Source organism: Elephantulus edwardii, unplaced genomic scaffold, assembly GCF_000299155.1.
Source record: "Elephantulus edwardii isolate Elephantulus edwardi_28Jun2011 unplaced genomic scaffold, EleEdw1.0 scaffold00043, whole genome shotgun sequence".
Taxonomy (NCBI): Eukaryota; Metazoa; Chordata; class Mammalia; order Macroscelidea; family Macroscelididae; genus Elephantulus; species Elephantulus edwardii.
Window position 1 is genome coordinate 374713 of NW_006399793.1, and position 24713 is coordinate 399425.

The following is a 24713-nucleotide window of genomic DNA, read 5'->3' on the forward strand; positions in this document are numbered from 1 at the left end:
TCATTGATTATGCAAAGGCATTTGACTGCGTGGATCATAACAAACTGTGGCTGACTCTGAGAAGAATGGGAATCCCAGAACATTTAATCGTGCTAATGCAAAACCTATACTTGGACCAAGAGGCAGTCGTTAGAACAGAGCAGGGCAACACAGCATGGTTCAAAAATCATCTATGTATCAGCTATAATATCCCTAGTGCCACGGCCTCTTCTAAATATAACCTGCACTTCAGGCAGTTTTCTGTTGATGTGCTGTTCCAGTCATTTTTGGATAATCTTCAGCAGAATCTTGCTTGCATGTGGTATCAATGATACTGTTCGGTAATTTCCACATTCTGTCGGATCACCTTTCTTTGGAATGGGAACAAATAAAGATCTGTTCCAGTTAGCAGGCCACGTGTTTGTCCTCCATATTTCTTGGCACAACTTGGTGAGCACATCCAGGGCAGCATCTGTTTGTTGAAATATGTCAATCGGTATGCCATCAATTTCTGGGGCCTTGTTTTTTGCCAATTCTTTCAGAGTAGAGTGAGCTTCTTTAATTTTGGAGTTCAGAGGGCAGCACAGGGACAGAAGGGAGGAGCCAGAGGGCACAGCATGCGTGGACTAAAGTCTCTCAGTGATCCCCACACCATGCAGGTACAAAAACCTATGAATCTCAGAAGTCGTGGGTCAAGGCCACCTTTAAATTTTGCACCCCAAGGGTAGAAGGCAACTCTATAGGATTTATCAACCTCCCCTGGAAAACTCGTGTAGCATAAATTGAGGAGAAGAAGCCCTTGAGCACAAGAGTAATCCTGGAACAGAAGTTTAAAACTCCTGAAGTCAAGAGATACTGCCTGCAACGGAAGAAACTGCTGGGAGCTTGAGGCATTAGGAATCACAGAAGCCCAGAAAGATTGATTTCAAGGGCTGGAAAGGGGAGACTGTTGTTGAATGGAGTAGGTGGGAGTAGATGCAAATGCTGGTGGAGCAGGGAAAGGGGGTGGCTCAAAACACACCTGACAAGTGTGGGGACGACACAGAGCCTATTATTTTTTACTACTGGGGAATATCTTTAATCTGCTCTTTTCTGTAAAATGCTTGTCTGTCAGATAATGTTCTAAATCTGAGCAATCAAAGTAAGACAGACTAGGAAGATGGATTGGCCATCCACTTGTGAAACAGCAGGCCTTGGAAAACCCTATGTACAACAGAGCACGCTTAGATTAGCAGAAATGGCAACTGAGGCTGAGCCCTCAAGTATGGAAACAAATAGAAGGAGGAACAGCTGTAAGCAGACACTAGTGATTGGATGGAACATGGAATGGAAGAACCCTGAAGGTAGGAAAATTGGACATTGTTAAGAAACAGAACACATAAATATTGACATAGTAGGTACTGGAGAAATGAGATGGACTGGCATGGGACATTTTGAGTCAGGGGATCATATGATCTACTATGCTGGAGATGAAAAGGTGAGGGAAAATTGGGGTTGCTTTCATAGTAAAAAATTTAATTACAAGGATATAAGATTCATTATGGGGAAAAAATGAGCAGTATGGCAGTTTATTAACCAGCAGTATGTTCCAAAATGATTAAAACTATGACACTGACTTATTTCAAAATCCAAGAAAAGGGTTCATAATTGAGTACCTACACTTTTTGAGTTATGGTACCGGAAAACGAGTACTAAATATCCCATAGATGTGAAAGGAAATGTATTGGGAAAAGTGCAACCAGAGTGCTTCCAGGAGGCAAAGACAGCAAAGTTTTGTTTCCCATACATTGGACATGGTGCTAAGGGAAGCTATTTATAAAATACATAATGCTCAGAAAAAATGGAAGGTCAGCGAGGGAGAAGATGGACTGACTGCAGCAATGAGCTCAAGTGTGTCAGAGATGACAAGGATGGCACATGATTACATAAAGTTCAGGTCTGTTGTTTATGGGGTCACTATAAATCAAACTCAACTTGAAGACACCCTACAACAACCTAACAACAATTTGGAGGGGAAAAAAAATTATACTAAGGTACCAATCTAAAACCTCACTGCCAGAAAGTCAAATCCAACTCGCAAGAAACCTTGGCCGGGCTTTTAAGATTGTAAATTATTATGAAAGGAGACACCTTTTCTTTCTCTCACATCAACTGGTGGTTCATGAAACCCCAGGTCTTATAGTTAACAGCTCACTAAACCCTAAATATCAGGATATTTTATCAAGAGCTAGTTTTATATCATTGTAAAATACCTGGAGCAAAAGAAGAACACTGAAAAGAGATCTGTAATAAAACTATCAGCTATGAAATGAGGACAGTGGATGTGGTTTAAGGCTGTTTTATCCACTAAATCTTGAAATCTTTTGGTTCTACAATCTATGGCCAAATGACAATTATTTTGAAAGTGAACCCTCTAGTGGTACAACTGAATATCTACAGTTTTATGATTCATTAATCATACATCACTCAAGGAGGGAACCCTAAAATACCACGTTGAGGAAGCCCTCAAATATTTTAACTTTCAATTAATAAAAATATAAGCAATTCTGCCAGTAACTCTATCACCAAAGAACAGTTATCTCCAATCTTAGAGCTTAGTGCTTTATTGAGTATTTAAATTAATGGACTGTAAAGGGTTTGAGGACAAACAAAACTGACTTTTAATCTCTGAGTTGCCTGGTAGTTGTGAGCATTCCGTGTGCCATGGGTAAGAGTAAAGAATGGGCTTCTCAAGCTGGTACTATTGACAGTTTCAGACTAATAATTCTTTGTTGGAACAGGCTATATTAGTTTCTGAAAGTTGATAAAAATTTACCACTAACTTAGTGGCTTAAAACAACAAAAATTCATTTTCTTTAGGTCTGGAGGCCAAAAATCTGAAATCCATTTCACTGGGTCACAGTCTCTCTTGAGGTTCTAGAGAAGAATCTGTTTCATGACTCATTCAGCTTCTGGTAACTGCTATCACCTCCTAGCTTGTGGTCAAATCACGCCTATCTTCAATGCCAATATCTGCAAATCTCTCTTTGCTCTACCTTCATAGTCTCCTCTCTGTCACATCTCCCTCTACCTCTCTTATTAGTACCTTGGGATTATATATTTAAGGGTATATTTGGATAATCCAGGAAAACTTCTCTATTTCAAAATCCTTAGATTAATCACATCTTCAAAGATATTCTATTTCGCTAATTAAAGACTTAGCTATGTTGTTGTTGTTCTTGTTATGTGCCATCGAGTTGTTTGCGACTCATAGCGACCCTATGTACAACAGCCCTAAACCCTGCTCCATCCTGTGCCAATCTCATTGCCTCTGACACTCCCATTCCGATTACCCCAGTCACTGAATCAATACCCCTCAAAGAGGGCCATCCCCTCCTGTGCTGTCCCTCCACTCTACCCAGCAGGATGTCCCTCTCTAAAGACCTGTCTCTCCTTACAACATGTCCAAAGTATGTCAGACGAAGCCCCAGAATCCTTGCCTCCAAGGAGCAGCCTGGTTTAATCCTCTCTACAATGAATCTGTTTGTTTTCTTGGCAGTCCATGGTATTCAATACTCTCCTCCAGCACCACAGCTCAAAGGCGTCAATTTTTCTATCCTCCCTAGTCATTGTCCAACTCTCTGATGCATAACAAGTGACTGCAAAACCATGGCCTGTATCAGGCGGACCTTAGTCTCCATAGAGACACTGTTGCTCTTGAGTATTTTGGAGAGGTCCCTAACGGCAGACTTTCCCATCGCAATACGTTTTTTGATTTCCTGGCTACTGGTGCCAAGAGTGTTGACTGTGGAGCCGAGCAAACTGAAGCTGTGAACAATCTCATTCTCCTTGCCATCCATCCTGATGCTACCAATAGGTCCAGTGGTGAGAATTTTTGTCTTCTTGACATTGAGCCTCAGTCCATATTGAAGGCTACAGTCCTTGACCCTCTGCAGCAAGTGCATGAGGTCCTCCTCAGTTTCAGCGAGCAAGGTTGTGTCATCTGCATAACGCAGATTGTTGCTAGATTGTCCACCAATCCTAACGCCACGCCTCTCCTCATAGAGCCCCGCCTCTCAGATAATCTGCTCTGCATACAGGTTGAAAAGGTGTGGAGACAGGACACATCCCTGACGTACACCCTTCCCAATTTTGAACCATGCAGTGTTGCCCTGCTCTGTTCTGACAACTGCCTCCTGGTCCAAGTATAGGTTTTGCATTAGCACGATTAAATGTTCTGGGATTCCCATTCTTCTCAGAGTCAGCCACAGTTTGTTATTTCTATTTATTTTGGGGGTGGGGGGATTTTTAGTCAATCATTAGGCTGTCCCTATACAGAGCAGTTAGTAGCATTCTTCCCTTGAAGCACTATATCAGTAGCAATGGCACTTCCACTGCCATGTGACAGCCAAAATCGTATCCTGACCAGCCAAAATCTTCCAGAACACCAGCCTTCATTATAACAACCAACAAAATCCTTAGCAAATGACATAACATTCATTCATTATTAACTCATCTACAAAACTGAAATTCTAAATTTACACATTATCGTTAATTAGACCTTTTTCAGAATGTATCGTGTATCTCTGAACACTTTTAAAGGTCCTTGTTCAGAATATCTAATTCAGAAGTTGATTAAATTACTACTCTCCGGTGGAATAGTGGTAAGGAGTTGTGTTATTAACCTAAAGGCATAAGGTTTGAATCCACCAGTTGTTTCATGACAGAATGATGGACAATCTCCTCCCATACAATTAACAGCCCCTGAAAACAGAGTGGATAATCAGCCAGGAGTTGGGTCCTACTCAATGGCACATAACAACAAAAATTCTGTACAAAGCTACTTCCTTTCATGTACCTTCTATTCTGCATCTAAACTTCATGTTAAATGCCCAGATAATATTTAGAAAATGGCTTTACAAAAGAAGAACATTTTGTTTACTTACTTTTCATTATATCTAGTAACTGTGACAAGCAAGTTCTGTTATCTTTCAGCATAAGGCACTCTGATAAATAGCTGGCAAAGAAAAGAAGATAGGTTTGTAGTTTGCAAAAAAAAAATCAAAACATAAAACATCTTAAAAATATGACACTAAGTTACTTTCTTGTTCATTTAATCAAGGACAATTTTTAAATTATTTTTAATGTACTGTATAAAACTGTAATTTACAACTATATGTTATAAATGTACTATAGCTTTAATAAAAAATGTTTACTGTTCAAAATTACTGAATTTCTATAATCGAATTCTTGATTTTGATTCTTTAATATTATGCATTTTGTAGGAACAGTCAATATACCATGCTGTTATGTTGAAGCCAGTATGTCTTACAGCAACCCTATGAACAAGAGATCTGAACTCTGTCCTGTCCTACATCATCGTCCTCATCGTCTCTGACACATCTGAGCGCACTGATGCAGTCACCATTACAAACCATCTCACTGAGTGTTGTCCTCTCTTTGACTGATCCTCTTCACCTTTCCAAGGAATAACTCCTCCTAACAACGTTCCCAAAGTATGTACAACAAAACATTGTCATTTACTGACTGTACTTTCTCTAAGATATTATCTGTCCTTTTGGCTGTCCATGGGATATTCAGTACACTCTTCCCAGACCACAACTTAAAAGCATCAATTCTTTTGTCATTCTAATTCATTGTCCTGCTCTCAACTGCACAAAAGATATGGGTGTGTGGTTGTTGTTTTTTTTTTAATTTTCTACTAGTTTATTTACAAAATTCAAATACATTGTTTTCAAAAACAAATTCTTTCATTTCCCACATCCTCCTCATCAAATTGTACAACCCCATGATTAACCCCCCTCTCCCCTGGCACGTCCTCATCCCTCTGCTTCCAACCTCTCCCACCCCTCCTGGATCCTTATACTCATTCTATAATAATGGGTTTAAACAATATTTATCCTTGTGAAGCTGAGTCCAGTTCATTCAGCATAATGCTCTCCAGTCCCTCCCAAGTTAGGTAATAATTTACAAAATCATTGCTCCTTCATAGTATTCCACTATGTGAATGTACCATAATTTCTCGATCCATTCACTTGTGGTTGGACATTTGGGCTATTTCTATGTTCTTGCGATGGTGAATAATGCTGCTATGAACACTGGTGTACAAATATACTTGTTTCTCAGACCTAATTTTCTCAGGTTATAAATAGTGTTATTGTTTTTAGTTGCCATAGAGCTGAGGATGGCTCACAGCAATCCTATGAACAACGAATCTGAACCGCGTCCTATTCTGTGCCAACCTTGAGTCCAGTGCTGCTGTCATTGTGTCAATCCCTGTGGCTGATGGTATTCCTCTTCTTTACTGTCCCTCCACCTTTCCAAGCATGATGCTCTTCTACCAGGAATAACTTCCCCTAACAACATGCTCAAAGTATGTGAGATGAAGCTTCCCCATCCTTGGCTCAATGGAGCACTCTGATTGTACTTTCTATTTGTTCTTTTGGAAATCCATGGGATATTCAGTACTCGTCTCCAACACCATAGTTCAAAAGCATCAATTCTCCTAGCAGCACAGTGATTGAAAAGACCATGGTCTGAATCAGGCACATCATAGTATTCAACTAACATCACTGCTCTCAGTAATCAGGAGAGTTCCCGACTGCTTATTTTCCCAGTGCAAAACATCTCCTGACTGCTGGTATAAAGTGTACAGATTGTGGATCCAAGAAAGATGAAATCATTGACAGTTTCAATCTTTTTTCCACGTATCTTGAGGTTGCCTATTGGTCCAGTAGGGAAAATTTTCATTTTCTTGATGTTGAGATGCAATCCATAATTGAAGGTTGCATTTTTTGATCTTCGGTAAACAAATGGTTCGAGTCCTCCTCACTTTCAACAAGCAAGGTTGTGGCATCTGCTTACTGAAGATTGGTGTTCTGTACTGTTGAGTCGGCTGCAACTAACAGCGACCCTATGTGCAACAGCCCTAAAACCCTGCTCTATCCTGTGCCAATCTTACTATCTCTTGGCACACCTATCCCCACAACCCCAGTCACTGAATCAATCCATCTCATCGAGGGTCTTCCTCTCTTGTGCTGTCCCTCCCCACCCAACCAAGCATGACGTTCATCTCCAAGGACTCATCCCACTTTGCAACATGTCCAAAGTATGTTGGGCAAAGCTTCAGAATCCTTGCCTCCAAGGAGCAGCCTGGCTTCCCCCTCTCCAGGACAAACCTGTTCGTTCTCTTAGCAGTTCATGGTATATTCAATACTCTTCTCAAACACCACAGCTCAAAGGCATCAATTCTCCTTCTATCCTCCTTAGTCATTGTCCAGATCTCTGATACATAGCAAATAATAGCAAAGACCATGGCCTGGATCAGGCGCACCTTAGTTTCCAGACTGACATCACTGCTCTTCAATACTTTGAGGAAGTCTCTGACAGCAGACTTTGCCATTGCAATACGTCTTTTAATTTCCTGGCTGCTGGTGCGAAGAGTGTTGATTGTGGAGCCAAGCAAATTGAAGCTATTAACAATCTCAATCTTTTCACCCTCCATCATGATGCTGCCAATCAGCCCAGTGGTGAGCATCTTTGTTTTCTTGATGTTGAGCCTCAATCCACAATGAAGGCTGTAGTCCCTGACCTTCCGTAGCAAGTGTTTCAGGTCTTCCTCAGTTTCAGCAAGCAGGGTTGTGTCATCTGCATAATGCAAACTGTTGATGAGTCTTCCTCCAATCCTGATGCCACATTTCTCCTCAGAGATAGAGCCCAGCCTCCCAGATAATCTGTTCTGCATATAGCTTGGAAAGGTACTGACGATTAGTCAAATTAATTAGAGACTCTGCAAATGAAGTGACTTTGGACCACCAAGGGAACACGATGAGTCCAAGTCATTCTTTGAAATTCACAGCAAGTTTGCTTATATATGTACCTAACACCCGAGATTTCAGAAGGAAAATAGAACAGAAAAATGAGGTGTAAGAAGAGAGAAAGCAAACAAACTCTTAAAAGGAGTTCCGGCACAGGTCAAGGGCTATTAACAGCTAGACAGCAAGAGGCCTGGAAGGGGGTCCTACAGCCGAGCTGGGGGAGTGGGAGTGCACAGGCTCAGGAGGAGTCCTGTGGCAGTCAACTATGACAGCAGAAAAATGCTAGGACTACAGCTAAGAGAGCTGTACAAAGAGGGCTGCTACACTAGCTACTTGCTATGGTTTGAGCTAGCATTAACGAGGATGGTAGCAGGAAGTCCTTCACAGTGAAGAGGATGAAGAAAGGCCAAAAAGTCTGTCTTGAAGGAGCTAAGAGGAGTCATGAAGGTCCACAAGCCTGTCGTAAAGCAGCCAAGAAGTCTGTCCTTGGGTGGGGATACAGTGGGGGGGCTTATAGGATGTTTGCTTAGCCTGGAGGGGACACATATGGCAAAGTAGAACTTGCCTGCCTACATGCTTGAGAAGCTGAGAGTTACTCTGTATTGAGGAAGGCTCCACATCAGGAGAGCCTTCCAGACTCTGCCTATATGCTTTCTGATCCTGGGCTGCTATGAACAGTCTCTTAATCCTGATCTGCTTCTTGTTACTTCTCTACAAACTCCATTAACCATCATAATATTATTGTCTGTGAGTTTGGTATGGCCTCTACAATGTACTACTCCACTCAAAAGAGAAGTAGACTGTACTGTGGGAGGACAGCTGGTGTTAGAAGAGGTAAGAATGTTAAGAGTGTAGAGGTAAGAATGTTAAGAGTGTGAAAGTATGTCTGATCTTCATTTCATAAGAATCATATCTGTGTGGATCATGATTCTGTTTCTTCTTCCTCGCAAAGTTACAGGATTTCAGGCACTGACAGAACAATTCAACTAATGCATTCCTCATCCTCTGTACTTGAAAATAACCAAGTTAGTCTTTTCCCTTTGCACTCTAAAACTACATACTTTCATATTTTCTTTTACTTGTTTTTATTCTTCCTTTTCTTTACTTGTAAGATTTTTTAAAAATTGTGATTTTAATGAGTCTACAGAAAAGCTCATTGTTGCATATTTTTCTCCCTACCCACCCAGTTCATTAAAAAAAAATCATCCATTGTTGCATAATTTCCTCCCCCCTCCCCCAATCCATCTGCCATGCAACTCTTATTCTAGACTATAGCCATACAATCATATACTCCCTTTTAACAGTTCTTTCCTTCATCTGTTCCAATTGCAGTGTTCATTATTTATCCCCTCTTTTCTTAGTTTCTCCCAACCCCCATGTCAGTCCTGCTGTATAACAGTGGTGTTATACAGTATTTGTCCTTTTGTGACTGAGATATTTTACTCAGCATAGTGTCCTCCGGGGTTGCTGACGTTGTATATTTTTAGTCCTTTGTTTTTTAGTACTGTGTAGTATTCCATTGTGTGAATATACGATAGTTTTTCTATCCATTAATTTGTTCATGGAGACTCAAGTTGCTTTCATCTTTTGGATATTGTGAATAAACATTAATAAACATGGGTGTGAATATATGTTTGGGTAGCAGCCCTGGTTTTCTTCAAGGTATATTCCTAGTAATGCAATTACTAGGTCAAATGGTATTTCTATTTCCAACTTTTAGAGAAAGCATTCTTTTCATTTTTTAAGCATAAAAGTGGTACATCTGGTTCTAAGAGGTAATCAGGTATCTACCTCTGTGAAGATTTTAAATTAGTAATTTTTTTTTATCTCAATTCTTGAATTAAAATTTTGATTCTTTTAAATTTTTTTAAATCTATAGACAAGCAAGAGTATAAAAAGTGACAAACTATAAAGTGAGAAAAATGACTGGATACACTATGAACTACACTGCCAGGGTTCTTTCAAGATGGGTATAGTAATAATATTCAATAAATCTTAATAAGATATTGTTGTAAGAAGTAAGTTAATTCAATTCATGTAACGTGCTTATCACAGAGCCTTGGTCTCAATATGAATGTATATATTGGGTATTACTATTTATGATTCAGTTACAGTTTCTTTGGAACCTGCCCTATAGCATTACTCATTACACAAATGTTTACTGTACGTTTATGTGCCACATACTGAACACAACAGCAGGGGGAAATGATGAAACAAAGCAAACATATGTGATTCACTCAAGTTGCTGACCAGTCTAAAATTTCTAAATCTGCCATACTCTGCTGGTTATTATCAGTTTTTTACAAGCTCACCTACTTTACTTTTACTTTAGTCCTAAATGTGTTCTCTAAGCTCAAAGAGCTTGTTTTAAAAGTTTAAAGATGTTCTTAGAAACAATTTCATTTATACCCTCAGTCACCCTTACCAATCCTTCAGTCCTAAATGTACCTTTCTTAAAAATGGAGATTCTGTGGACCAGAAAACAGAGTGAATGAAGTCTGATCTAATTAGAAGACAAATGAATACCTTTCCATGGTAATTCCAGCCCTTGAGGCACTCGATAAAATGGCAGTCAAGGCAATTTGGGAAGGTGTGTATAAAAGGTAAGCATCTGTCAATGCCACTCTATTAAGAAAGTCATCAGCTGTTTTCCTCAAAATTTCTGGGTTCTCCAACATGGGATAACGAGTCTAGAAAGAAAGCACACAAATGTTACCATTTCTGAAGGTCTAATGAAGGAACAACATGCAAATATTTATCTTAAGAAAAGTGGAGTGGGGGTAGAATGGGAGGGGTGGAGTGTTAATCATAGGGTTATACAACTTGATGGGTGGGTGGGGTGAATGAAATGGGAAGGATCTTTTGTGAAAATAATTTATTCAAACTTTATAAATAAATCAGTATATTAAAAAAAGAGAAGTGCTTACTGCAGAATGCTTTTAAAACAGCAACTCTGTTTGCCTTAAGACGACGTAATCTTTGCATGTAAGATTTTCTTATGCTAAACTTTAGAATATGGCTCAAGTATAATTACTAAATTCTGAATGTTTTAGTAGTTTGTTTTTACATATTATCCTTTAGTTTAGTTGCTTTCAAACTTTTATGAGCACAAACCACAGTAAGATATATATGCTTTAAGATAACATCATCTAAAATTCCTAGCACAGTACTTTACAGGAGGCTCAATTTACATTACTCCATTCTTTTTGTCCTGTTTTCACCTGAGAAAAAAGTGAGAGGTTCCTGAGAATTTGATTATGTATGAAGTAGAGTGGAAAGATTTGTATATCCAGTTAAAATTTTCTCACACAATCCAGGTGATAAATTAGGCCGTATTTAGAAACCACAGCAGTACTTCAATTAGGTTTGAAATGTCTTCTACTTAGTCTACCTTTGGAATGAAGGCTACCTGCAATGATTCTACTAAGCTAAAAGCAAACCCAACTCATTATTACACTATCAGACCGAGTTAACCTAACTTCTAAAGCTGTGATACTTAGCAAAGCTAACCGCCACATCTTTCTCCTGTGGAGAAGTCAAGCACCTGAATCACCACACCACCAGGGATTCTAAAGAATCTATTCAAATGAAAAGCAAAACTCACTGTCACTGAGTCAGTTAACCCCTTCACTGGGTTTTCAAGGCTATAAATCTTTATAGCAAAGAATGACCATCTTTCTAATGAGAAACTATTGGTAGACTTGAACAGCTAATCTTTAGGCTGGCTGGCCTATCTGCCATCACATGAAGCCACTAGGCTTCCTCATAAATCTATCAGACTTCCAAAATACCTACAGAATTATTATTATTTGAACAGGTGTTTGTATTTGTGTTAAATGCTAACTTTGTAATGAAGACTTATATTCTGTATTTTGCATTTAACTTAAGATTCTTTTCACTGACTTCCTTTTGCACTATTCAAAATCTTTAACATTAGCTCAACAATCTAGCCTCTTTTTACATCAGGTTGCACTCCATACCACTCTCCTGCCTGCATCTCTAATCTGCTTATATGTATCATGATTTCTTGAATATAGGATTCTGACCAGGTGTTGTTGATGTTGTTATGAGCCACTGAGTCGTTTGCGACTCATAGTGACCCTATGTACAACAGCCCTAAACCCTGCTCTATCCTGTGCCAACGGCATTGCCTCTGACACACCCATCCCGATTACCCCAGTCACTGAATCAATCCACCTCATACAAGGTCTTCCCCTCCTGCGCTGTCGCTCCACTCTACCCAGCATGATGTCCCTCTCTAAGGACCTGTCCCTCCTTACAACATGTCCAAAGTATGTCAGATGAAGCCCCAGAATCCTTGCCTCCAAGGAGCAGCCTGGTTTAACCCTCTCAAGGATGGATCTGTTTATTTTCATGGCAGTCCACGGTACATTCAATACTCTTCTCCAGCACCACAGCTCAAAGGCGTCAATTCTCCTTCTATCCTCCCTAGTCATTGTCCAACTCTCTGATGCATAACAAGTGATTGCAAAGACCATGGCCTGTATTAGGCATACCTTAGTCTTCAGAGAGACACCATTGCTCTTGAGAACTTTAAAGAGGTCCCTAACAGCAGACTTTCCCATCGCAATACGTTTTTTGATTTCCTGGCTGCTGGTGCCAAGAGTGTTGACTCCGTGGAGCCGAGCAAACTGAAGCTGTGAACAATCCCAATGTCTTCGCCATCCATCCTGATACTACCGACTGGTCCAGTGGTGAGAATCTTTGTCCAAAACCTGTTCAAGTGCTGTCTCCAGCCCAAGAAGTCTTATAAACGTTTCCAACAAATTATGAGTCCATCTTCCATGGAAACTCTTCCCCTACCTAATTCCTACTCTGGCCCTGAAACTCATTTTAACGTTTTTTAAAAATATCTTCCCACAGGACAGAGCGGAGTTTAGGGTGCATAGGGTCGCTATGAATCGCAAGCGACTCGACGGCACATAACGACAACAACAACATCCTTAATCTATATCCTTGCTAAATGCTCTCATATTCATTGTCATTGAGTCAGAACTAACCCGTAGTTGACTCCCCAGTTGGTTTTCAGAGGCTATAAATAGCATTAGAGATTGTTGATGTTTCTCTTGTGGGGCTGCTGGTGGATTCAAACTGCCAGAAAGGGGCTGACTTCAAGTTAGCAGCATAATTTCGTATAGACTATGCCACCAGAGCTGCCTAAATGCTTTCATGTTATTATGTCAAGCCATAGCTAATCCTCTAGGAAGTTTTCAGAGACTAGATCACATGGAAGGAGAATGCATCTTTCTCTCCGGCAGTAGCTGGTAGATTCAAACCGCATGCTTTTGTGTTGGTAGCACAACTTCTTCCCGTTAAGCCACTAGAGCTCTCTTTAGTTGACCACAGTATCTTTTCTTTCCTGCTAAGCAGCACTCAGTATCTGTTAACTGCCTCATTATACCAAACAGTCCACAAGTCTGTTTTCTTTCTGGCTATGTTACTGAGTACAGAGTTTGGTAAATAGAAGGTATGCAAATTGAGTTGCTCCACTGAGCTAACTCAAACAGTTTCTGACTTTTTATTTTGGTTTTCTTTATGGACTGCTCAATTATAAACTACAGAAGTACTGTCCAACAGTTTGTTAACAAGATCTCACAGAATTCTAATCCACACTGAAACTCAAAAAGTATTGCCCTAGGGATCCAGGGCATACACACATTTTAACTTAGTCCATGTTGCAAAACCTTAGATTACAAGTTTAAATACAATTTTGGATTCTTCCAGTTAAAGCAATAGCAAAGAAATACATTTGATTACATATTACAACATATTTACCTTTAAATCAATAAGGAAGCCCTCGAATGGTCTATATGGATTGTGAACAATAAGGTGGAAATTAAGTTGCTGTATAAGTAGTAGTTCATATTCCAGTATCTGTTCAAGTGCCTTTTCCTGCCCTAGAGGACTCTCTCTAAGGTTTCCAACAAACTGTGGACTAGATACATTGAATTCATCTACTTTACAGGCTAGAAATGCACAAGTGAGCCTAAGGGGGGGAAGAAAAAAAAGAGTTGGTACAGTGAATGTGACTATACACTAAAAAATATTTCATTTTTACAAACACTTTCTAAAACTGCATGATATTCATTTGACAATGATATTATACAATGCAGGGCTGAGGGGGAAAAAGACAGTTACTCTCTAAATTGTTTATCTATTAGGAAATATATGGCAAACTATAAAATCAGGTCAATCCATGTAACGTTATTATTCAGCCATTACTGACTTAATGGTAGTTTTATATAATTAAACCTAAATCTCTGGAAAAACAAAATAATGCAAAGAGTACTCTGTGTCATGAAAAGTAGATGGAAGAAAAACAACCCAACTATATATATGTAACACAACATGAGTGTAAGAAGTATAAAACTAGAAAGGCAGGACTGAGAAACAGTGGAAGAACATCAGCAGAAGTCTTCAAGTGCATGTGAGCAGGGAACTAGTATCTCAGATACAAATCTACAAAACCAACCTGACCACTCTATGACGTTTAGAACAAGAAATCACCACAAAAACATACATTAGAAGAAACAACACCTGACCTAGACTGGTGGAAAGAAGAATAAAGAAATGAACAAGAAGTATAGTAAATTCTTTAAAGAGTTTCAGGAATCAAATATAAAGTAGAGCACAATAGATCTTTGTAGAATTTAAGTGAATAAAGCCACAGGATTTGTAAACAGATAGCATATGAAGGGAGAAGAGTTACCACAAACGATTCTGAGTCTCAGCAACTGGAAGAACAAAATCACTACCTAACAAAAGAGATATTTAAAGAAGTAGCTAGTTTGAGGAAGAAGTTAATTAGAATTTAGGCAATTTGAAGTTCTAATGTTTTCAGGATTATAGGAAGAGAAGTATAATGGGGAAATAGGAATCTTAAAAAGTTAAACACAAAATACGAAATCTAAGCCTTCATTACAAAGTCAGTATTTAACACAAATACACACACCTCTTCAAATTATGTACAAGTATTCATAAATGATATTAATAAATTAGATTTATACTCACATTATTATGCGAGGGTGATATTCCATTACTGAGTTATTAAGATAGAATCTTTTGAAATACATACATGCTGTACCCTAAGATTAAAAAAAAAAAAATAATCACAATACACTCACACATTACATTTATGAAAAAATATACATAGGATTTTTTTGTACATGCCTTCCATACATATATCAACAATTAATAAAAAATAATTATGATGAATCACTACAGAAACATATAGCCAGAAGTCCCTTTTGGGGACTTTGGTTTTTGTTTCTGACCACCTTAAATAATCCTCTTGTTGCCACTGGCCATGTTACAAGGGGAAAACAAATTCACACCTTAACACATCACTATGGAAAAATTCTGAGAGAGTTAACACCAATTTGGGTTCTAAAACTTCTCTCCAACCTAATTCAGATTGAGGTTATAATCTATTATTGCTGCCAAGCCAAATAGCAGAAACTGCACCTACTATTTACTGAAGACTCCTCTTCAGACGTCATGCTAACCATGAAACCATCATCCTATTTTAATACTCACAACAATATTATCTCCACTTTGAAGAAAAGGAAATTGACTATTTTGGAGTTGTTCAAGGTTACATATCTAAGAAACAACAATGGGATCAACTAAAGCTCTCATCTGTGCTCAATCAGCTAGAACTAAAGAAATAAATCTTTTATCTATTCTAGTGTAGAAAAGAAAGAATAATTGATATAAAGTTCACTTTTACCATTTTCATGAAACAACCACCAAAAGACTTTTCATGGAAAAGAATTATGTCATTTAATGACACAAGGAATTACATTATTACATTATTATTACAGAGGTACAGGATGTAATAAAAGGTGAAAATCACTCATGTATGTTCCCACTCCAGTTTCACCGCTCAAAACCTCATACTCTGGTGTAAAAGAAGGATGTCATAATTCACCTAGTACACGTCAAGATTCTCTTGTTATAAAATGATACTTAAATATGATAAAGGAATTAATGATTTAAGATTTTTAATGAAATATATAAAAATAACAAACAATGAAGATATGTTAGTCATAAACCTTGTTAAATAATTATATTTGGTACATTTCTGAGAAGAGAATGAATAGGCAATTTATCTGTAAATGTAGAAAAGACAGTTTGAAGGTTTCAGATGTTATAATCCAGTTGAAGACCATGATTACTACTACAACTTACCACAACAGACCTTGGCATTGCTGGCTTAAATACCGAACAGAATTCCAGTAATCTTTTCTCATAGTATTTGCAGAGGATCATTTCTTCATGAGTCTCAAGAAAGACTGGATCATTTGGAAGAACCTTTACATTAAAAAAATTCAAATTCAGTGAATTTAACAGTTTTAAAAATGTGTTTTTCTGCTCAGATTAAATTTAGGTTATGCCTTCAACCAAAGGGAAAGTATACCATGCCCCATTTTTCTGATTGTTCTTGTGCTGTAATGAGCTATATGATGTACTATTAACCACAAAGACTTGAGGGTTGGAATCCACTACCTGTTCTGAATGAACAGCTCAGATTAGCAGTTCTCTACCTAAAAGATTTACAGTTGTGGAAACCTGATGGACAACCACCATGAACTGATACCAACTTGACAGCAGTGGGAAAATAATTACATAAAATAGCTTGGGGGAAAAAAAAATATACCATCACATAACAATTCCTCAAAATGCCAGTTGGTATATATTTCATTAAGGTATAAGCAATAATGATGGCATGTGTACATTTAAAGATTTAAGGCTAAAACGTATTAAAAAGATACAGGTAGTAGCAGAAAACCAGCAAATGTCTTAAGGATAACTGTGAGCCTTAAAATATTAACTCTTAGCTATTGCTGTGAACCTACAGAATAGATGGTTTCTACATACTATAATTGTATATTAACTAGGTGCTAATTTTGAAGACATTGCTGCATTGTATTCTAGAGCAGAAAGAGTCTATTTGGGCTCAAATCCTCATTTTACCACTTACTGACACTGGAGCACTGAGAAGTTATTTGACCTCTCTGCATCTCAAATTGTTCACCTATAAAGTGAACATAAGTTATCTTTATCATGTCTTGAGCATTTCATGAGGCCAAAACTCTGTCAATAGTGTCTGACATAAAGTATAAAAGATATCTATAAGCGAAACTCATTCAATGCCATTGAGTCATAGCTGACCCTCCTGTGAGTTTTCAGAGACTGTAAATCACACAGTAAGAGACTACCGATCTTTCATTAATGGAACAGCTGGTAGAGTGGAACTGCTTGCTTTGGACTGGCATTAGACTTCCTTACCCACTAAAGCACCAGAACTTCCTGAAAAAAAAATACACACATGTGCAGATGACATAATCCTGCTTGCTCAAACTGAGGAGGAACTGAAGCGCTTGCTACAGAAGGTGAAGGACTGCAGGCTTCAATACAGACTGAAACTAAATATCAAGAAAACAAAGATTCTCACTACTGGCAGCATCATGATAGATGGTGAAGAGACTGAGATTGTTCACAGCTTTCACTTGCTTGGCTCCACAAAAAAACACTCTTGGCACCAGCAACCAGGAAATTAAAAGACATATTGCAATGGGAAAGTCAGCTGTCAGAGACTTCTCCAAAGTACTGAAGAGCAATGATGTCAGTCTGGAAACTAAGGTGCACCTGATTCAGGCCATGGTCTTTGCAATCATTTGCTATGCATCAGAGATCTGGACAATGACTAGGGAGGATAGAAGGCAAATTGATGCCTTTGAGCTGTGGTGTTAAGAGAGTTTTGAATATACCATGAACTGCTAAGAGAACGAACAGCTTTGTCCTGGAGAGGGTGAAACCAAGCTGTTCCCTGGAGGCAAGGATTCCGAAACTCCGTCTGACATACTTTGGACCAGTCCTTGGAGAGAGGTCATTCTTGCGGGGGTGGAGGGACAGAGCAGGAAAAGATGACCCTCAATGAGGTGGATTGATTCAGTGACTGGAGTAATGGGGGTGGGTGTATCAGAGACAATGGGATTGGCATAGGATAGGGCAGGGTTTAGGACTGTTGTACATAGGGTCACTATGAGTCACAGGCAACTCGATGGCACAGAACAACAATAAATTTATATATATAAAATACCTGTTACTTGAACCATTCACCAGTAACAGTTACACATGCCAGATGAAAAAAGTCCAACTAACCTTTTTTTTAAATTGTCACAGAACTGCACTAAGGTATGAAGATGGTAATAATGGAGGGTTAGAGAAAGAAAGGAAGACCCTCACTCAACAAGATAGACACAATGGCTGTAACAATGGGCTCGAGTGTGGCTGAGATCATGAGAACAGGCCAGGACGAGGACAAGTCTGTTATTTATATAGTGACTATGAGTCATAGTCAACTTGATGGCATCCAATAAAAACAAAATCCCTAAGATATATAAGGGAATCTCTGTTGGTATGAACTCTGGTGATAAGGAGTTGTGCTGCCAACCCAAAGGCATGAAGTTTGAATTGGCAGATACTAGCCACGGTATAAAGATGGGCAATCTCCTCACCTATAATTTACATGCTCTGTAAATATGCTAGAGATTAAGTTACAAGTTACTTCTGACTGGACTATGCATAACATCTGGTGGTGTAGTCCATAGCAACTTATGCCAAGCCAAAGGCCACATCTCACTTAAGATTTTAATCCAGTGGCTTCCCAATAGAAAGATGTGCAATCTCCACCTGTTTGTTCTCCTAGCAGTCCAGGGTATACTCAACACTCTTCTCCAGCACCACAGCTCAAAGGCATCAATTCTCTTTCTATCATCCCTATTCACTGTCCAACTCTCCGACGCATAACACATAATTGCAAAGACTATAGCCTGGATCAGGCGCACTTTAGTCTCCAGCCTGACGTCGTTGCACTTCAGTACTCTTTAGAGGTCCCTCACAGCTGACTTTCCCAATGTAATTTGTCTCCTGATTTCCTGGCTGTTGTTACCAAGAGTGTGGACTTGTGGAACCAAGTAAACAAAAACTGTTAACTACCTCAATCTCTTCACCATCTATACTGATACTGCCAATTGGCCCAGTGGTCAGAATCTTTGTTTTCTTGATATTGAGCTTCAATCCATATTGAAGACTGCAGTCCTTGACATATATACATATTATTGTTGCTATGTGTCACTGAGTCACCTGCGACTCATAGTGACCCTATGTACAATAGCTCTGAATCCTGTTCCATATACTATTTTTAAAACAACAACAACAAAAAAACCCCAAAACCAAACAACAAATCTATTGCTGTACAGGGGGAACCCTAACTCAAGGTGACCCTCTATAAGGCTTCACAGCTGTAAATCTTAATGGGCTCAAACTGCTTTATCTTTCTTCAAAGAGGTCCTCAAGTGCATTCTATCAGTGACCTCTTGGTTAGCAGCCAAAAACATAACCTAATATGCCACCGGGCACCTTCACTTATAAAAGCTTTGAAGGATTGCACTGCCAATCCAAAGCTTTGTGGTTCGAGTCCACCGGGTGCTTCATAGGACAAAGATGGGCAACCTAGGGGGTGATTTATTGCCTCGGAAAACCCACTACGAGGTCAGTTCCGACTTCACGGTACTCAACACCATCATACACAAGTATACACTATATAATACAGGAGAAATTTAGTGGGGTGAAGCAGTCATAAAGATAAAAGTATGCTCAGTGACAATATATCTGAGATGCCAAGAAATTATTAAAAGGAAGCTTGTTCTATGAGGGGTGGTACTATGAAAATGATTAGGGTAATGACGGGAAGCTGTAATCGAAAGGACTAGGCTGGCAACACATGGTACAGCACTTCTTTAGGTAATAAGTTGACGCCAACCATCTGCTTTCTTGCCTTCACTCTGCTCCGTATGATTCCGGAATATACTGTTTCTAAAACAAGGATCTGATGAAGTAAATGTCTTTCTATGCTACTAAGTATAAAGCTCAAACTGCATTCTCTCTACCTACCGTCTCCAGCCACTTCTCACACACGTATTCTACTCTCACCTAAGAAACCACGAGCATGCCACAGATCCTCCTCATATTCCACTAGTGGCTCTGTTCACCTGAAATACCCTTTCCCCATCTTCTCTTACTGAATGAAGCCTTTACCGATGAGTTTCCCGCAGAGCAAGTGGTCAGCTCTCGCTTCCCATTGACGGCATCCTACTTAGTCTCTTTGGCACGTTACAAGAATTAGTTACTTCGCTGCCACTCCACTAGGCGTTGTACGCACCTGGAAAACCACTAGCCCACCTCCTGAAAATAAATACACTCGGCGCCGGGGAGGCAGGAACTACAGGGATGAAGAACTGCGTAAAGGCCCGAAGGCTCCGCAGCTTCTCCGGGTGGAGGGGTCGAGGCAGAGGAACAGCTGCCAGAGTCCTTACCTTCCCGTTCGCCACCGCTTTGCATTTAAATTTGCGATTGGCGTCGGCCCGAAGTCGTGCTATTTGCTCTTCACTGGCGAAAGTCCAGTGCCGCTTCTGGCTACTATTATGGTACATTGTGGAAGGTGAGGTCAGACGCCCGGCACCCAACGAGGAGACTACTCAGAACGATGACGTTCGCCGGCACAAGAAGCTCCTCCGGAAGCAACCAGCGGCAGATCTTCGGCGCGGGACCGATGGCGTCACGGCCACGTGACAAATCCAGTGTTGTTTCGGGAGCAAACGGGGCGGGGAACTTCCAGCTTCCGGGAGACTCAAGTGGGCAGGCTCTATGCTAAGGGACGTGCGCGTGCGCATCTTTGCCCCTCCAGGTCAAATAAAAGAAAAAGCAGCCTGGCAAACTCATGCTACCGTTTCAATTCAATATGTACACCCAGCTAATTATTCCAGAAACTGGACTTTATGAAGAAAAATGTGGCATCTGGATTGCAAGGAAATTAATCACCAATCTTTGTTACGCAAATGTATAACTAACCTTCACTGCTGAAAGTGAAGACAACTTGCTGCAAAACGTCAAAAACTATAGCCTTCAATATGGTTTAAATCTCACGATCAAGAAAACAAAAATCACACTAGACCAAAAGGCAACATCAGAATAGAGAGATAAAGGATAGTAGTTGTCAACGATTTCATTTTACTTGTATCCACAAACAGCACCTACGGTAATAGCAATCAAGAAATCAAGACATACAGCACTGGGGACATCTGTTGTCAAGGACTCCTTCAAAGTGATGAAGAGTAATGATGTCACTTTAAAGACTAAGGTACACCTGAGCCAACCCATGTTATTTTCAATTAAATCTTATGAATCTGAAAATTGGACAGTGATTAAGGATGACAAAGAAGAGTTACAGTGTTGGAGAAGAGTACTGAATATCTCTTAGAACTGACTGACAAAAGAAGAAAGATATCTCTCTTGGAGGAAGTGCAACCTGGGTGCTCCTTAGAACCAACTTAGTGTGACTCACTTTGGGCATGTTACAGGAGGGCTAGTCCTTAGGGAATCATGCTGGGAAAGATGGAGAGACAAAGAAAGGAAGAACGTCAACAAGATGGTTTGACACAGTAGCTGTATATCAGGGATTGTGGCACAGGATAAAGAAAATTTCGTATCGGTTCTTTATAGTCACTCTAAATTGTAATTGACTTTATGACACCTAATAACAACAACAGTCAGGCAGGCTTTCTGAAAGGGAATTATTTTGAAGATAAGTGACTGATGATAATAATCCATAAGGGGTAACCAGAAATGGGAGAATGGGTAAAAAGAATAGGTTCTTGAATATCACTTTCTTGAGCCACATTTAAGCCAAGAATTGGAAGAACTGTGAATGAAGTAGATGGAACATAAAGAACATTATAAAGGTGTTTAGACAAAAGTGATCATGATTATTTTAAGGAAGAACATAGTGGCCTGTATGCTTGGGGCACTATGCTGCATTTCTGTTAGTCATATGGAAAGCTGTTGATTTTTATTGTTCTCCCATTAACATGACTTTCTTTCTGTGACTTTTTCTTTCCCTATTTTTGGCAACTAAACAGTCCTGCCCTACTATTTACAGCTCTGAGGTTAGGGTGTATGGTAATTTTAGAGTTCACTCTTGCTACTGAGGGCCCTCACAATAATAAGCTGTCATATTTCTTTATGAGAGTAAACCTGCTAAATAAATTGCTAGTGGTTGTTATGTGTTGTTGAGTCTCCTGCAACTCATAGTGACCCTATGTACAATAACTCTGAACCCTGCCCTATCCTGAGCCAATCTCATTGTCTTTGACAATTGTCTTTGACCTAAGGCGCATTGCCATGGGAAAGTCTGCTGTTAGGGACCTCTCCAAAGTACTGAAGAGCAATGGTGTCTCTCTGGTGACTTAGGTGCATTTGATACAGCCCATGGTCTTCGCAATCACTTTTTATGCATCAGAGAGTCGGACAATGACCAAAGAGGATAGAAGGAGAATTGATGCCTTTGAGCTGTGGTGCTGGAGAAGAGTGTTGAGAATACCATGGACTGCTAGGAAAACAAACAGATTCATCCTGGAAAGGGTTAAACCGGGTGGCTCCTTGGAGGCAAGGATTCTGAGGCTCCGTCTAACATACTTTGGACATGTTGTGAGGAGAGACAGGTCCTTGGAGAAGGACATCATGCTTGGGAGGGTGGAGGGATGGAGCAGGAGGGCAAGGCCCTCTATGAGGTGAATTGATTCAGTGACTGGGATAATCGGGATGGGAGTGTCAGAGATGGTGCGATTGGCACAGGACAGAGCAGAGTTTAAGGCTGTTGTACATAGGGTCACTATGAGTCACAAGCGACTCGACTGCACATAACAACAACAACAACAATTCCACTTCTCTAGTCACCGAGTTAATGCATCTCATCTTGGTTCTTCTTATCCTGTGCTGTGTCCCTCCATCCTTCTAAGCATGATGTCCTTTTCTATGGACTGATTCTTCCTGACCACATGCTCAAAGTATGTCAGGTGGAGCATCAAAGTCCTTGCCTCCAGGGAGCAATTTGGTTTCATCCTCTCTTTGGTTGACCTTTTTGTTCTCCTGACAGTCCACGCTATGTTGAACACTCTTCTCCAGCACCACAGCTCAAAAGCATTGATTCTTATTCTACCATCCTTAGTCATTGCCCAGATCTCTAACTCATAGCAAGTAATTGTTAAGACCATGGCCTGGATCAGATGCACCTGACATCATTGCTCTTCAGTATTTCAGAGAAGTCCCTGACAACAAACTTTCCCCACGCAATTTGTCTTTTGATTTCCTGACTGCTGGTGCCAAGAGTGTTGATTGTGGAACCAAGCAAACTGAAGTTGTTAACATTCTCAATCTCTTCTCTGTCTATCAAGAAACTACTAAATTGCATTTAAGATCCAAAATTTGCATAAGCTTTGAAACCTTCTAGACTAAGCTGTGTCTGATCCAAGTCATGGCCTTTTCAGATATGTATTGTCCATCTGAAAGTTGGACAATGATTGCAGGAGAAGAATCAATTGCTTTAAGTTGTGGAGTGTGAAAAAAGTGCTGAATGCTCTTTTCCATGGATAACAAGCTAAAAAACAAACAAGTGTGTCTTAGAGAAAGAACGACCAAGGTGTGCTTCGGTGAGGTTTCGTCTCACATACTTTGGACATGTTGTTAGGAGGAATCGGCCCTTGAAGGATATAATACTTGGAAAGATGAAAGTTCAGCTTAGAAAATGAAGATCTTCAACAAGAGGTATTGACACAGTGACTGTAACATTGACTCAAGTGTATCAGAGATGGTGATGGTGGCACAAGAAGGACCAGGTTCAGATCTGGTATTCACAGGATCTCTTTGAGTAGTAGTCAACCCAAAGGCACATAACAACAACAACAACAACAACAACAACAGTGATTTTGATGTTTGTCGAGTGTAATCCTAAACTACTGTAAAGTCAAGTCCCAACTAATAGATACTTTATGTGTTACAGAATAAAACAAGGGTCTTTTAAGTTGTCTTGGCTATAATCTTTACAGAAATATATTACCAGACTTTTATTCCACAGAGTCAATGACTGAATTGAAATACCCAACTTTTGGTTAGTTGATAGGTACAGTCAGATTGGCCTAGACTCACAGCACATTTATGGATATCAGAACAGAACACTTCTCTATCCTACGTCATTCTCACACTCTCTCTGTGCTTAAACTCATTGTTGCAGTGTGTCAATCAGTCTCATTAAGGGTTTCCCTTTCTTTAGCTGACTTTTTATTTTTCCAAACTTTATGTCCTTTTCCAGGCACTGACCCTTCTAGATAGCTTTTCCTAAGTATGAGATCTTATCATCCTTACTTCAAGGGTACTCTAGTTGCATGTCTTCCAAGAAATATCCATTTATTTTTTTGGCAGTTCATAATATATTCAATACTTTTTCATCAACATCACAATTCAATAGTATTTCTTTTTTATTTTTTTAATTAATTGTCCAATTTTCTCATGCATGTGAAGTAATGGCTTCGGTGGTTTTTGTTGTTGTTGTTATGTGCCATCGAGTCGCTTGTGACTCATAGCAACCCTATGAACAACAGCCCTAAACCCTGCTCTATCCTGTGCCAATCTCACTGCCTCTGACACACCCATCCAGATTACCCCAGACACTGAGTCAATCCACCTCATAGAGAGTCCTCCCCTCCTGTGCCGTCCCTCCACCCTCCCAAGCATGTTGTCCCTCTCCACGGACCTGTCACTCCTTACAACATGTCCAAAGTATGTCAGACGAAGCTAAAGAATCCTTGCCTCCAAGGAGCAGCCTGGTATAACACTCTCCAGGATGAATCTGTTTGTTTTCTTGGCAGCCCATGGTACATTCAATACTTTTCTCCAGCACCACACCTCAAAGGCATCAGTTCTCCTTCTATACTTCCTAGTCATTGTCCAACTCTCTGATGCTTTCAGCTAAGATCCATCTAACATCAGCTACAA

The 24713-nt window shown here is 39.8% G+C and overlaps 1 protein-coding gene across 1 annotated transcript in view; it reads right to left on the minus strand.

Moving 5' to 3' along the window:
• Window positions 1–20339, minus strand: part of CCNH (cyclin H) — a 27917-nt gene extending 7578 nt beyond the window's left edge. The window contains exons 1-6 of the mRNA XM_006885345.1: window positions 20201–20339; window positions 16008–16130; window positions 14829–14902; window positions 13593–13803; window positions 10323–10486; window positions 4905–4975 (exon numbers count right to left, since the gene is read on the minus strand). Of these exons, the coding sequence (XP_006885407.1) occupies window positions 4905–4975; window positions 10323–10486; window positions 13593–13803; window positions 14829–14902; window positions 16008–16130; window positions 20201–20317 (760 nt within the window). The 5' untranslated portion in view covers window positions 20318–20339. The remainder of the gene's footprint in view (window positions 1–4904; window positions 4976–10322; window positions 10487–13592; window positions 13804–14828; window positions 14903–16007; window positions 16131–20200) is intronic.
• Window positions 20340–24713: the final 4374 nt, after the last annotated feature.